The sequence below is a fragment of the Lodderomyces elongisporus genome, chromosome 3, assembly GCF_030384665.1.
Source record: "Lodderomyces elongisporus chromosome 3, complete sequence".
In the NCBI taxonomy this organism is placed as follows: Eukaryota; Fungi; Ascomycota; class Pichiomycetes; order Serinales; family Debaryomycetaceae; genus Lodderomyces; species Lodderomyces elongisporus.
In genome coordinates, this window is record NC_083675.1 from 693,432 (window position 1) to 707,702 (window position 14,271).

Consider the following 14,271-nt stretch of genomic DNA (forward strand, 5'->3'; position numbering starts at 1 on the left):
AAGAAGCTATTGTACGCAATCGGCAATTACATTGTGTCAGTGAGACATTGGTAAAGTTAGAATTGACCCAACGTCACGTGGTTTGTTGGAGCGAAGTAAAACAGAGATATTAATGTAATGGAAAAAAAGGGGTTTTTTTTTTTTTCTTCCTTTTCTTTTATCTGTATTCTGTTTCTAGTTTTCTATTTCTATTTTCTGTTTTCTGTTTTCTGTGCTTTGAATTCCATTTGATGCGACCATCGAAGCCGTCGAAAATATTATTTACTAATAATTCTATACGTGATGATACAAGTTTACTGTGAAGTATTTTTTATCTCATTTATATCTCTATTCTCACTTTTAACGTATTGTGGTGTTTAAGCGACCACCCCCCCTCCCCCCCAGTACCCGGATATTTGTGTTCTTTAAGAAGATTGAAATATATTAGCGACAGTGTCCCTATGAGCAATGAACTCGCGTCACGGTGTCTCCTTTTTCCATTCTGTTACTTCTTTTAATTTTTTTTTGGTTAAGTTTGGCGCAAAATTAATATTACACAATGAACTCTATTTACTTGTATTTATTTAGCAGTATATAATACACCCTACAAATCCCACCTCTCGGACAAAGGAACAACAACAACAAGAACAAAGTATGCTAAGCAAACTGATCTTCTTGATTGGCTTCCTCCTCCTTTGTAGCATCCAAGCGTGAAAACGTTGTAAAATGAACTGGTCTATGCAACGCGTCATAAAATGATAGCGGCTTATCAACTTTCATGGCATACGAGTGCGTTTCGTTAAACAACGAACCCATGAAAAAATAGTTCCATATCTCATCTTCGGGGACCATATAAGTTCCCACAATTTTGTCAGAAATAAGCAACTGGCTCTTTTTCGAAAATTCTTCCGAAAAGCCAGCGGGCTTCTCTGAAATCATATCACTATTGCTCTTACCCCAAGCGAACCCTTCCGGGGTCATTTCGTAACCAACAACATGTATCGATCCTGGCGAGAATGATGCCGTCATACATATATAGTGCGGATCATATACCTCAGAAATACGTGCCAGTAAGGTAATATCATTCGGACTCATATAATCAAGACGCTCCGACAGCGTGTGAATCCAACCTAATAGCTCTAGATTCTGCTCTTGTAAATATCCTTCAGCTTCGGGTTTCCTTTGAGAAAGCTTGATAGAGTTTGAGCTTCCCAACTGAGGAACCAAGGCTATACATTTGATCTCCTTGATATCAGGATGGTCCGCAGGCGATTTACCATACAAATAGGCACCAACCTGTATCCTCAAGTCTGAAATCTGCACAAGTAGCTGTAGCACATTCTTTGGAACGATATAAGTAAAGGCGTCATCATCACTAAACTCGTTGGACAGCACTGTAATGGCTGGTGCGTGGCTTGCTAACGCGTTACTAGCCAATGCCCTGTTTCTCCACTCATTCTTTGATGAAAATGTAGTTTGCTCATAGTTTGTGGTCGTTACAGTAACAATGTTTTCACCATGTATATTTGTAGTGGTGCTCTTAACCGCAGTCAAATTCTTCAGTACTTCGTCTTGGCCCGAACTGTTCTCCATATTAGCAATCTGTTGTCTCCTGAAAGATGCTGCCCTAATATCTTGCCCAAGAATCAAATCTCGAATTTCAGATTGGGTAAGTGTCTTTACGTCAATATCGTATTTCGAAGCATAATCTTCAAGAATCAAATCTCTCAACCTAGACTCTCTATCGACCCATTGGGCATCCGAAAGTGTGGGCCAGATATGCAGTTCTCGGTACTCATCATTGGGTGCCCAAAGAATATCAGTGGCATTGGTGGCATCAATAGTTAATGCCCTCAAGATCAAGATGGTCCTGGAAAATGCAGTATATGGCGAAATGGATTTTAGCCAATCGTCATAGAAATTGAACAAAAACATTTGTGGCTCATTTGCTCTCAAGACAACGTCGCTCAACTTTTCAATTTTCAAGACAGCTGCAAACGGCAAATGCAATTCCGAACGACGGATGGATATATTAGGGAAATCCAACATGTGCACTTCAAGTGGATCCATCATTCCTTTTCGAGCAACAACCAACTGTTTCGGTTGTTCCTCACGGGGCAACGACTTGAGCAATGCAGTGACTTCTTCTGCAGCCTTCCATTTGGCAAGTTGACTCAATCGCTTTTGTCCAGCCCATACCGAGGTGTGTATAACTCGCAAAAACAACTGACCCGTTTTTGGATTAAGGATAAACACACAACCATTTATAGGTTTGGTTGCCAAATTACCTTCCAATGTTTTATGAACAGTGACACGGTACACATTTGTGTCATCAACAAACAATTGCGTATCGTTGTTGAACAATTCGGCATAATTATTAGAATTCAAGAAAGCTTCAGTAGGCTGTGCGTGGTACAACTGCAACCCTTTTCTAATACGCTCTCTCAAAACGTATAGTGCCGGATTTGCCTTCATGATCTCTCTCATGGCGTTTTTCACCAAAATCTTCAAACCAGGAAACCAGTTTCCGTATGCATCATACATGTTATAAGCCAAGTCGATTGCAATGATTATACCTGTTGGCGATGGGTACGAACTAGTTCCATCGGTCGTATAATCTAGATATTTCGATCTTGCATATCGCGAGATATCATGACTATCGTAATCACCATACCTCAATTGAACATCAATCCAGAATTTACGAGTGGACAAAACCGTTGTGTCGTCCTTGTCATTTAAAGACGAAGGTTTCGACACATTCCATTTGTAGGTACTGGTAAAGACAATATCAGCCGTGGAAGAGCTCATTCGATACGATTTCCTAGGATGGATAGCCTGCTTTTCAACCAGCTCAATCAGCAATACTTCTTGCTCTTTGTCAAACACTTGACACAAATCTTGCACAACACTTTCATGGATTTTTTGCCAGAGATGTGCTCTGAATAATTGAATTAATGATATCTTCAAGGTTGGAATTTTTCCATGTAGAAAAATACCAGTAAGGTCTAGTTGCACCAAGAATCCAACATAAACATTAGCACGATTGATTGTTGGAGACCACCACAATGTGAAACGTCTATTTGGAATTTGACTTAAACCCGATCTTTGTGCATTCGTCAACTTTTTGAATTTTAAGGAATCTTCAAATCCAGAGGATTTTTCCCAAAAGAGGCCCTCCCAGGAGTCGAAGCCAGTACCTTTGAATAAAGTGTGTTCCAAAATGGTCTCGACTCCTCCTAAGGCTTGAATGACATCTGCACGATAGGCGTTGAGATTCCACAACTTACCATCGTGGCTTCCGTTTGTCCACCAGAAAGGATTGAATCGTCCATTAGTATAGTGTCTAAGTTTCTTCCTAACACGATGGCCCTTATCGTAAGCCAAAGTGTGTCTATCTTTCTGGAACAAGGTACTAATTCGTGGTATACCTCTATCCCAGTTCTCCTCCATATCTTCAAATGTTAATCTTCGGTTCTGTGACAAAGCTTCCTCACGTTTGATTGCATACTCGGCCCAAACTCGTCTAGAATCTAGAAACTCATTTTCCCAAGTTGGAATGTATCTGAAAATAGTCGGTATCATCTTTTCCTCTTCGTGAGACATTCCTGCTTTAAAATGCGCAATTCCTGTATCCGTTTGCCTAGACCACTTGAGGTCCGCTTCAGGTACCAAGACGTGAGAAGCACTAAGCATACCCAAACCACCCAACTCTTTGGGAGTGTAGAACACTGCTGGCGGAAACCTTGCTGGCATTTTGGAGTTGAGTCCCATCTTGACCCTATTTTGCACTTTGGTCTCGCACTTGATAAGCAACTCCAAAAGCGCAGGAGTCGCAACTGCAGCTTCTCTAAAATACGTCACGAGCGCAATAAGCGCTGTATTCCATTTGGCTGCCACTTTTGTAAATGGGCTTGAACCCGAAGACATCAAGATCTGCCTAATCCTATTTCTAAAATGGTCCATCGACTCTTCCGATACCTGCAAATGGGCTCTAGCGGTTCTTTCATTAGTGCTGAGGTCAATCAAGTCCCAAGTATTTTCTTGAGTTGCTTTGGTTGTGCTAGATTCATGGGCTCTAAAATTGGGTAAGATTCTCACTTCAAATCCATTCATTTGGAACAACAAATTTGGATTGTCCTTAGAATAAACAGAAATAAACGTATCCTTCCACGTTATAGTGCTCAACGAATGGGGCACACGCAGACATATCTCATTGAACACCGCCTTACCCAAGTTGACATCATGTCTCATTAACCGCATTCGAGAATCCTTTGGCCAGCATCGTTTAGTGTTATAACCAACGAGGTCATGAAAATACGGCTCCATATCGCGCACAAGTGCAGACGACTCCTCATTGGTGAACTTGAAACATATATGGACTTTGTCCAAATTTCTAGTATAGAGTCTAATCGGAGAGCTTATTTCACTCTCCCGACTATGAAACTGTAAAAAGCTGTTTGGATTCTGAACAGGACCAGCCAATTCAGATGCTCTTTCTGTGCCTAGTATAAGCAAATCCATAACTAATCCATAAAATTGATATAAAAATGACGCAAACTGAATACCTCGAACTACACCTTGTTGGTTGACATAGTTCATGTCCTTGTACCTAATATTGACATTGTTTTTGGATGTCATATAGTCTGCAATATTTGTGTCAACCACTAACCGGAGCAACCTGTTTAATAACGTAAGATCAACATTTTCCAAAATCTCTCGCAACGTCAACTCCATCATCACAACGCTTTCTCCATTCGAAGTGCTCCAAACGTCATTCAAGTTGTTAATACCGTGGCACCACTTGTATACAGTCAATTGTGGTATCTCGTCGTCCGCTGGTTTAATCCAGTTGGGGAACAAATTCCTCTTATCCGCTTCATACCACAAATACTGGTCTAAATATGCATCAGCTATTTTCTCTAAAGGATCTACTTCATACGATGGAATTATTGAGTCATAAAAATCCATCATATCCAATCCCACCTCTTTGAATATCCTCTGGGTCAAGATCTGTTTCTTGATCCGAGCCAAACATTCATTTGGGTTGTCAAATGCCTGCTCAATCAACGCCAACTCTTCTCGTTGCAGAGTATTCAACTTTGCATTTGCGTTGAATGTCGACTTCAAATTCTCCAATGCCAAAAGCAAAATCTTGGTGTCATGCTTATAAGAAACAGGCGGAAACGGTATGGGACTAAAGTTGCGTCTTTCGAGCCACTCCACCGCCGTCTGGAACACCTTTACGGCTTCATCTGGAGAAATAGCAGGACCTTGTCTTCCAAAATCCTCTTGCCTATTGTGTTCTCTCTTTACCCATAATCGCGTCATTCTTCCCAAATTCTTCTTCACAACTGTTTTTTCAACATGGGTTCCCTTCTTGATCCGCTCACGGTTGTAATGTGTAACAGATATCCAACCCTCTGCTTTGGCTTTGATGTATCGTTCGATTATATTCTTGATTGGCTCCGGTAATCCAGGCACAATCCATGGAATATTCGCCTTCCAACACCGCCAAGCTTCACTCAAATGTTGCAAAATAGTCTTTGATTTACTCTGCTTCATACCCTCAGGTATGATTTCCAAGATATCATGCATAACTTGTGCTCTTAGTTCCAAATCGTAGTAGGAGTCAACCCTTTGTTTTGTAATCGTTTTAGCATAATCATTGTACCGTCTTCCTTCAAACTGCCTCACAATTAGATTACCCAACCATCTCTCGAGTAGTGGAATCATACCTCGAAGAAAGAAAATCCAAACCTTCCACGAAGGTTGCCAGAACCCACACCCGGGTCCCTTCCCAATCACTTTATTAAAGCGGTGGTAGATAATGTGTTTGTAGTCTTTGCACTGTCTTATCTGGTGCATCACTTTGTATTTGTATCTATAGATACCGGTGAGCTGTCCAATGTGGTTGAAAATGTAATTTAAGCCGTCAGCCAATTGGTAAGCATCGGCGTTACCCAACCGAAACTGGATATGAGCATCTACAATCATTTTTATAGCTCTTAAAAGCTCACGAATCAAGTGGAAAGCATTACCAAATCTCGACTTCTTCCTTTCCTTTGTTGTCAAGGTCTTTGTGGGTTTCAAATTGAAGTTGTAGTCCAAGTGCAAATAAGTCAAGCCACGTTTGTGGAGTAATAAATTGAGCATTTCAAATCCTTGCTGGCAAACCTGGATCCCTGCCTCGACCCAGTCAATGTTTGTTTGTTGGAAATATTTTGTCAGCTTCAATTTTTTGAGCAATGTACTCCGAGATGCACGCTTTGCTTTCTTTTGCTTCAGATGTCGCAAGTGGTTTAAGACACGGTTCTTCAATAATTTTTGATACGAAATGCGGGTCTTGAGGGGAACCGGTCCCTTATTATATTGCCGCAAATTCAGATTCCATCGCTTGGTCAAGGGCACATCTTCGGCTCGTTTAGTACGTCCTGTACGGTAGCAAAATGGATAAGGAGCCGAAACCAACGACAAACCAGCATTTAATGTGTGTATTTCGGATTTGGAAAAATCACCAAAAGTCTTGGAGAATGGAACAACTGGTGCTTTCACTTCTTCGACTTTAATAGCCTCTGGTTTGTCTCTGATTGCAACCGTGCTTTTACTTCTAACTTTTCGCGCTTTAACAGGGTTCAATTGTGAATTGAACCCATAGCCGTTGACACTTGCGCCTTCAAAAGTTTCTCTACCATCAACAGAAATTACTTGCTGTTGGAAGGGACTTGTTCTTACCCGTTTGACAAACGAATTGTACACATATGGAAAATCAACCCTCTGCTCAGATTTCACGGGGTGTCGAACAATTACACTATCAAGTGAATTGAGGTCAGAATAATCATCATCCATACTTTGGATCTGCTTCTTGTATAATGCTTCAAATTTAGGACCATCACGTACAGCAACATTGAGACTCTTTGCCGTTATTAGCTCATTAACATCATAGTTATCACTAGACCCCAACAAAAGTGGCCGAGAGAGTTGAAATAACCGGCTCATTGTCGAACTATCCAACCGCCACTTCCGATAGGAGCTTCCACTCACAATCTCATTTTCCTCAATCAACGGTTTCTCATCGTAAATCCAATCTCCAACAAATTGATCTGCTTCTAACTCGGTTGACTGTATAGCATCTGGCAAGTCAGCATCATCAAAGTTTTCGATCCAACTCAAAAATTTTTCTTCGTCATCGAGAGGTGGAAATTGCATACGCTTGAAATGCTTTCGATCTCTCTTCTCTTTCCGCATGAGTTCCCATACTGTAGCCCATTGTGCAATATACACTGGCTCAATGACCCTTGGTGACTGATCAACAAAGGTTATAGCACCCGTCCGATGGTACAAAACCTTGACCTCTTTGGACAGTTCCCAGGGATGAGGTATATTCTCCAAAAGCTTAAAAAGAGCATGAGGTAAGTATTTTAATGAACCCAAGTGCGAGCGTTTATCTGAAGTGACTTTCAGCAGTGTCATATCTGCATGGTCCGAAATAATCTTTCGTAAATGCTGTGGAGGCATCTCCATAGGCCTAGTGAACCCATTTTGGTTGCTGGCTTGCATGTTTGAGTTTTGGAAACGTCGTTTTTGCACATTGTTCCATTTGCGCCTTCTACTCTGTAGCTCATTTTCAGATACTTTCGTTTTTACCACTTTTGAGCTTGCAACACCAACTGCTTTCGTGGAAAGCACATGATTATGGTTGCCGTTATTGCTGCTATTCAAAAGAGGACTATATTTTTCTCGACGTTGAGCTGCGACTGCAGAAGGTGGCGGAGGTGGCGGCGGTATTGGTGTGTTCGATGGTTTATACTTGTGAGATGGTAAAGATGATGATGATGATGATGATGATGTCTGAAGGTGAACAGAACCAGACGGCAGCGGATGATGCTTGGATGATGTTGATGTCGACCCTGTATTTCGAGCAATAGTAGGCGGTGGGGATGGCCCTGCAGAATCTTCTGCGTTGGGACCCGTCAGTCGCTTTTTTGCTGGAGGCTGACCCAAAGAAGGTGGCACCGGTGCTGAAACCAGTGGCCGTGAAGGTGGTGGTGGCGGTGGAGGTGGTTTGGGCCTTGGGTGAGGAGGAGGAGGAGGAGGAGCAGGTCGTGACGAATTCTTGCGACTCATTTACTTCTATTTCAATTTACACAATGATACAATAAACAGTCAAACTCTTAAAGAATTGAGAGTATGTAGTTACTGTTATTGCCGTAGTAATAGCCGTATTAACAGTGATAATGGTGGTACGTGAACTAGTGTTTTATGTTTAACCGCTATTTTGTTTATCTTTAGAGTTTTCGAGATACAGAAAGATGATGAAGATGAAGATGAAGATGAAGACGCTGCTGCAGAATTCCTGACGCTACCTTTTCCATTTTCCATTTTCCATTTCCACTTTCCACTTTCTACTGCCACTTCTCGCGCCGCACACACACACACACACATTCGCATACCTCTCATACAACCATAGTGTCACACTCACATTGGATCAGTCTAAAATCTTATGGTGGACCTCCCTCCCTCCCTTACTTTTTACTTTTTTTTTTTGCTTTCTTTCCCTTCCCCCCTACCCCCCCTTCCGTATCTTTTAATGGTAAATCACTACTCACAAAAATAAATACATGGGTTTCAACCAGAAGGTATATATTGTAAAGAGCTATGAATCGCAACCTGACTAGTTTCCAAGGAGGTCGCTCACAACAGAAGTTGGATGCGGATAATGAGGCCTCAACATTTCTCAACTTGATTACGGCCACTATTGAAGCTATTTGGGAGCAAAGTGAGCAGTCGGAGTTGAACAGAGTTGCATGGAACAGAGTTGGTGCAGTCAGCAAGTACTGCTGCTCAATTTATGGGCTTTCGTGTTTGGTAATGGCGTTGGTCTTGAACAGGACATTAGTCATGGCCTCAACGAATAGCATACACAACCAGCAGTTGGCCATTAATCAAAGACGCCAACGCATGCCCAACAATAGGTTAGTTGCTTTATACAAACCTGCAGCTTTTTTGAAAAATGCTTTCATAGTATCCATGAGAATAGGTGTTGTTGCAATATTGGCATGCCAGCTTTACAACATATTAATCGTCTTGAAATTGAATGAGCATCTTGGGCTCGCGCAAGGTTCAAACATCCCGTGGCTTTACAAATTGATCCCTGAAAAGTGGTTTGAAACTGGAGTCCTAGCTTTTGAAAGCAGCAAATACTTGCACACACCTTCTAAACAGGTAATGATCGGCCCCACCAGCGATATGTACTGGCCAATCTTCAAGGCTTTCTGTTTGCTGTCATTTATCGAGACATTCATCTCATCAGTCCAAGGAACCAAGGCATGTTCAGAAAGCGGGATTACAATATTCGAGCACTCTTTGGCGTTTCAAGAATTTAGCAGCAATGCAGCATTCTTTTTCAGCAATTCCTACCATTACAAAAGACCTACAGAGGAAGTGTTACTAACGTCAATGTTTCTGATCTTGAACCACATCAATATTCATGTTGGTGCTATAATCAATAAAAACCGGTACAGGTTGATTCCACTGACTGTTTTTGGACTAGCTTACTTGAGTTACTTTCTATATTCGGCCTCCTGTGGAAGCATATTTAGCTTTCCTTCTATCCTAGTTCTCACAATTACGCCTCAGATTTTGATCTGCATGATTATAAGCACAAGTGCACTTATTTTTCTTGCAGCGATTGTGGTGAATGGCTTTCAGTTTCGCGGCTTAAACTATGCCAGTTTCTTTACTTCGGAGCTACAGAGCATCAATGAGGTGGGTAATGTTGAAGATACTGCGTTTGACATACCGTCAGAGTCGGCATTGTCTCAGCTCAACATCAATTGGAACGATGATTTCTATTCGGCATTATTGAGTGTGGGTGTATTGGCGATTACTCTGGCAGGAAAATCGAGCTATATTACAGAATTGAGTCTAGTGACTATAGATGCAGAAACATGGGTCGAACGGAGCTTAGTACTGCAAATGAGTAAAAGAAATATTCTGGGACAAGGACAAGGACAAGGACAAGGACAAGGAGAAGGACAAAAAAATGAGGGCGCTGGGGCAGAGAAAGTAGAAGAGATTGGGTATCAGAAGTTTTTGAGCGAACCATACAGTACATGGCTCAATAGTGGACCCGAAGGAGCGGACACTGCAGCAGCAGCGGCAGCGGCAGCAGCTTTCTCCTCTCAAAAAAGTATTTTTAAAGCAAGATGGTCTGCATTTTGTGAACTCGCAAACAATTTCTACCAGTTGATATACGGACTCGTAGTTGAGAAAATGGTAAAGAATACCATAAAAAGACTTTTTTCAAATAGAAGGCAACGTGCTCGTCATAATCGTGATGGGTTAGGTAGACGCGCAGATGGAAATTCGTCTGGTATCGGGCAAACTTCATCGACCCCTGTTCCCTCATTCCTTAAAAAGTATATAAGGATTAAGCCAGACCCAAGCATTGGAGAATTGAAGCAATCAGGTATTAGTTTGGACAGTATGCCTGTCCAGATTGTGGAGCAAAACTATGCTTCTATTCTTTCAGGAGCTGATCTTGATGAATGGGACAATTCAGAAGACTATGTTTATTACGAAAACGAATACCTGGAGGCCGAGGAAGAGGAGGAAAGAGAGAGCGATATTGAAGCTTATTTGGGCGATACAAATCTAAAGAATTTACGTGGTAATCATCAAACATCGAATCTAATAAGGAACGATCTGCCCGCGTTGTTGGAGCTTTTTGATCGAGAAGGTGTTTCGGAAATTTTCAGTCAAGAGTTTGATTTGCAAATGATTCGGGACCATTACAACTACAAAGGCAGATTGACACGATCAAAGTATGGCCAACTTTATAGGAAGAGAAACCATGGCGGAGATAATAACCAAGATAACGATGAAACTGAAATGTCTAACAAACACGAAGCGTTTAAACTTTTTGACTTGATTGTTTCGAAAAGAAGTAAAAGTGATTCATCTAATGAGAAGGATGGAGCTCAGCATACGACGAGATCCTTGGAATGTGTTATATGTCAGACCAACATGAGAGAAATCATTACATGGCCATGCAAATGCTTTGCAATTTGCGAGCCGTGCAGACTAAGTCTAGTCAGTAAGGGAATAGAGGGTTGTGTATGTTGCAGAAGCGAAGTCCGTGGTGTTTCAAAAGTGTATATCCCATGAAAGCAAAAAAAATAAATAAAATAATAAAAAAAAAAGAACAAAGAAGGAAAGAAAGAAAGAAGAAAGGTCAAAATCAAGGGCGGAAAAAAGACAAATTACCATTTTTAAAACTGGAGAGTTTATAGAATAGCATTATTTATCTACAATTTCTCTTGCCTTTTCTTCATTTCTTCATTTCTTCTTTACTTTTTTTTTTTCTTCTTTTCTTCTTTCTTCTCTTTGTTTCTGTCTGTACCAACTTGCCCAATCCATTTGTCCCTCGATCTTTATATCGATATGTCGTCCAAGTATGCAGGGCTCTTGATCTCTCCTTTATATCCGTCGGCGCTGACACGAATTTATTTCTCCTTCCCTTTTAAATCTGTTTTCTCGCGCACACGACCTTGACCTTTTTTTTTTTTCTCTCCTTCTTTCTCTCATTTCTCTCATTCCTCTAACCAAAAATAAAAATTAAAAATAAAAAATAAAAATAAAAAAAATTAGAATTAAAAAAAAATAGAAACATAGGAGAAAAATTCCTCAAGACCGTGTAATAATAAAAAAAAAAACAGATTAAAATAGTTTTGTCTTTTACAACCAGTGTTGGGGATAGAATATAAAAAAAAGAAATATACATAACTACAGAGCACTAGCCGTCATCAAAGTTTTTCTCCCCCTCTCTCCCCGTACCTTTTCATATATTTGCATACATACATCCATAGACTTTTTGTTGTTCAGTTTTTTATTCTGTTTGCAAAAAGATTAGTTCTGTTGTCTTGGTTTGTCTTGGTGTTGTTTTGTTTATTTTGATTATTCTTATATTTCCCAAGGTCATAAAAATAGAGAAACAACGACTTTGTTCAAATCAGCAATGTCCTCGGTATCGCTACTAACTACAGTCACTACAACGACCACCACCACGACAACAACAACCACGATTGTTTCAAATGCGCTTTCGTCTGCCTCTCCTCCTCCGCTATCACAATCATGGGAGATTCTAAAGACCAGTCTCGCACAAAACGTACTCTACTGTTTGAATCTGCTTGACCTGTTCCCCGGAGGTCAAATCATCCTTCGATACATCAAATCCTCGTATCAAAATGACCCCATCCGTTCGTTGTTTGAGTATGGGCTATTTATATTTGCATTGACATACTTTTTCACTTCCAAAAAAAAAGAAAACAAGTCGGAGTTGGTGAAGTTCTCTCGATCAGAGATTGACGAGCTATGCAATGAGTGGAATCCAGAGCCATTAGTGGAAGAACTCACTGAGTTGGAGGCTTGGCAACTTCGAACAATTCCAGAAGTTATTGGTCAAAATGGCGCTCATATCAAAGTTGCCGCTGCAGAAGCTCCTACTGCTATTACCACCGAGTCTCTTGCTCAATCCCAGGGCTCGAAAGAGTTGCAGACTGTGGTTAATCTTGCGTCATCGGACTTTTTGAATCTCAACGAGGATCAAACAATTAAAGAAGCAGCTAAAGCTGAGATAAGCTATGCTGGTGTTGGGGCTTGTGGACCTCCAAACTTTTATGGAACCCAGGATGTCCACGTTAGACTCGAAGAGGATTTGGCAAGGTATTTGAAGACAGAACAAGCCATCATCTATGGACAAGACTTTGTCACTGCTGGCTCTGTGATTCCAGCATTTTTAAAAAGAGGTGACTTGTGTGTCGTTGATAGAAATGTGACATTGGCTTTGCAGAAGGCGCTTATTGTTAGTCGTGCTGATATTGAATGGTATGACCACAACGACATGGAGCACTTAGAACAGATCTTGACCCAGTTACAGCCAGTTCTTGCGAAGCAAAAACCGATTAGAAGAAGATTTATAGTCACTGAAGGTCTTTTTGCTAACACGGGAGATATTGCTAATTTACCCAGGATTGTGGAGTTGAAGAACAAATTCAAGTACCGACTATTCTTGGATGAGACTTTATCCATTGGAGTTTTGGGAAACACAGGAAGAGGCTTAACCGAACATTACGGCATTTCTAGGGATGAAGTTTCCATCACCATTGGATCCATGGCAAACTCGCTTGCCTCTTCCGGTGGATTCTGTGTTGGAACAGAGCCAATGATCCACCATCAAAGAATCTCATCTAATGCGTACGTCTTCAGTGCATCTTTACCTCCTTACTCGGCAAAAGTGGCATCACAAGCCATTAAAGAGATCAACGGTAATATCGATTCAAGCACTGGTAAATCTGCGATTATGATGGATCTTCATCAACTCACTGGGTTGGTTTATGACTCATTGCAGGTGAGGTTGGAAGAAGTCCCCATGTCGATTGTCTCATGTCCACAATCACCAATGATACATATCGCATTCACAGATGCCTATCGTGAGCAACTCAATTTGCCACTCTTGTACGGAAACTCAAACTTTGTTACTACCGGCAAGCCATCAAAGTTTTTGAACACATTTGATGAGTATATGAATCTTGAATCATTCTTGTTGCAAAAAATTATTGATAAAGTTCAGCAAGAGGCCAACATCTTAATCACTAGATCAAAGGTAATGTTAGAGCATGAAAACTTGCCAGTGATACCACCACATTTACTCATTAATGTCAAGAGAGGTGTGTCACAAGAAGAACTTGACCTGTTGGTTTCGGTCCTTCCAAAGGTTATAAAAGATGTCGTGAAAGATATCAATAGCGAGGCAGACTTGCTCCTGCTTACAATTGGTGTCGTAGACTACGGGTTGAACTAGTTGAACCTATTCGAGAGTAGGGTTTGGGAATGGGCGTGAGAGCGAAAGCGGAAACGAGGTGAAAGAAAGAAAGAAAGAAAGAAAGAATAAAAAGAAAGAATAAAATAATAAAAATGGGAGTAAACGGCCAAGCAAAGGGCATTTTCAATTACCCTTTACAATTCTTTCTTCTTTTTTTTTCTTTTCTTCTTTTCTTTTCTTTTCTTTGTTTGTTCTTTTTCTTTTCTTTTTTTTTCTTACTTTGCTCTTATTTTTTGGACAGAGAGTAACTGCAGCATACATATAGACACCTAACTAATTTAAAATAATAATAGATAATTGATAATCCAATTCTGCATTTGTATTCAGTATAAACTCCTGTCACATTATATAATTTGCTATTAGCAAGCATAAGGAAGTTTTTAAGAAATATAATAATTTTCTTCTCCCGT

At 40.7% G+C, this 14,271-nt stretch overlaps 3 protein-coding genes across 3 annotated transcripts; 2 read left to right on the forward strand and 1 right to left on the reverse strand. All coding sequences in view use genetic code 12, as the record gives it.

The window, feature by feature from the left end:
* Window positions 1-636: 636 nt before the first annotated feature.
* Window positions 637-8,103, reverse strand: PRP8 (pre-mRNA-splicing factor 8; the record flags this gene model as incomplete). The annotated part of the gene is made up of 1 exon (XM_001525109.2): window positions 637-8,103. One exon carries the CDS (start codon window positions 8,101-8,103, stop codon window positions 637-639), a length of 7,467 nt encoding a protein of 2,488 aa, XP_001525159.2.
* Window positions 8,104-8,634: 531 nt separating this feature from the next.
* Window positions 8,635-11,145, forward strand: PVL30_002579 (uncharacterized protein; the record flags this gene model as incomplete). The annotated part of the gene is made up of 1 exon (XM_001525110.2): window positions 8,635-11,145. One exon carries the CDS (start codon window positions 8,635-8,637, stop codon window positions 11,143-11,145), a length of 2,511 nt encoding a protein of 836 aa, XP_001525160.2.
* An 850-nt stretch (window positions 11,146-11,995) lies between these two features.
* On the forward strand, window positions 11,996-13,840 carry LCB1 (serine palmitoyltransferase component; the record flags this gene model as incomplete). The annotated part of the gene is made up of 1 exon (XM_001525111.2): window positions 11,996-13,840. One exon carries the CDS (start codon window positions 11,996-11,998, stop codon window positions 13,838-13,840), a length of 1,845 nt encoding a protein of 614 aa, XP_001525161.2.
* Between the last annotated feature and the right edge of the window lie 431 nt (window positions 13,841-14,271).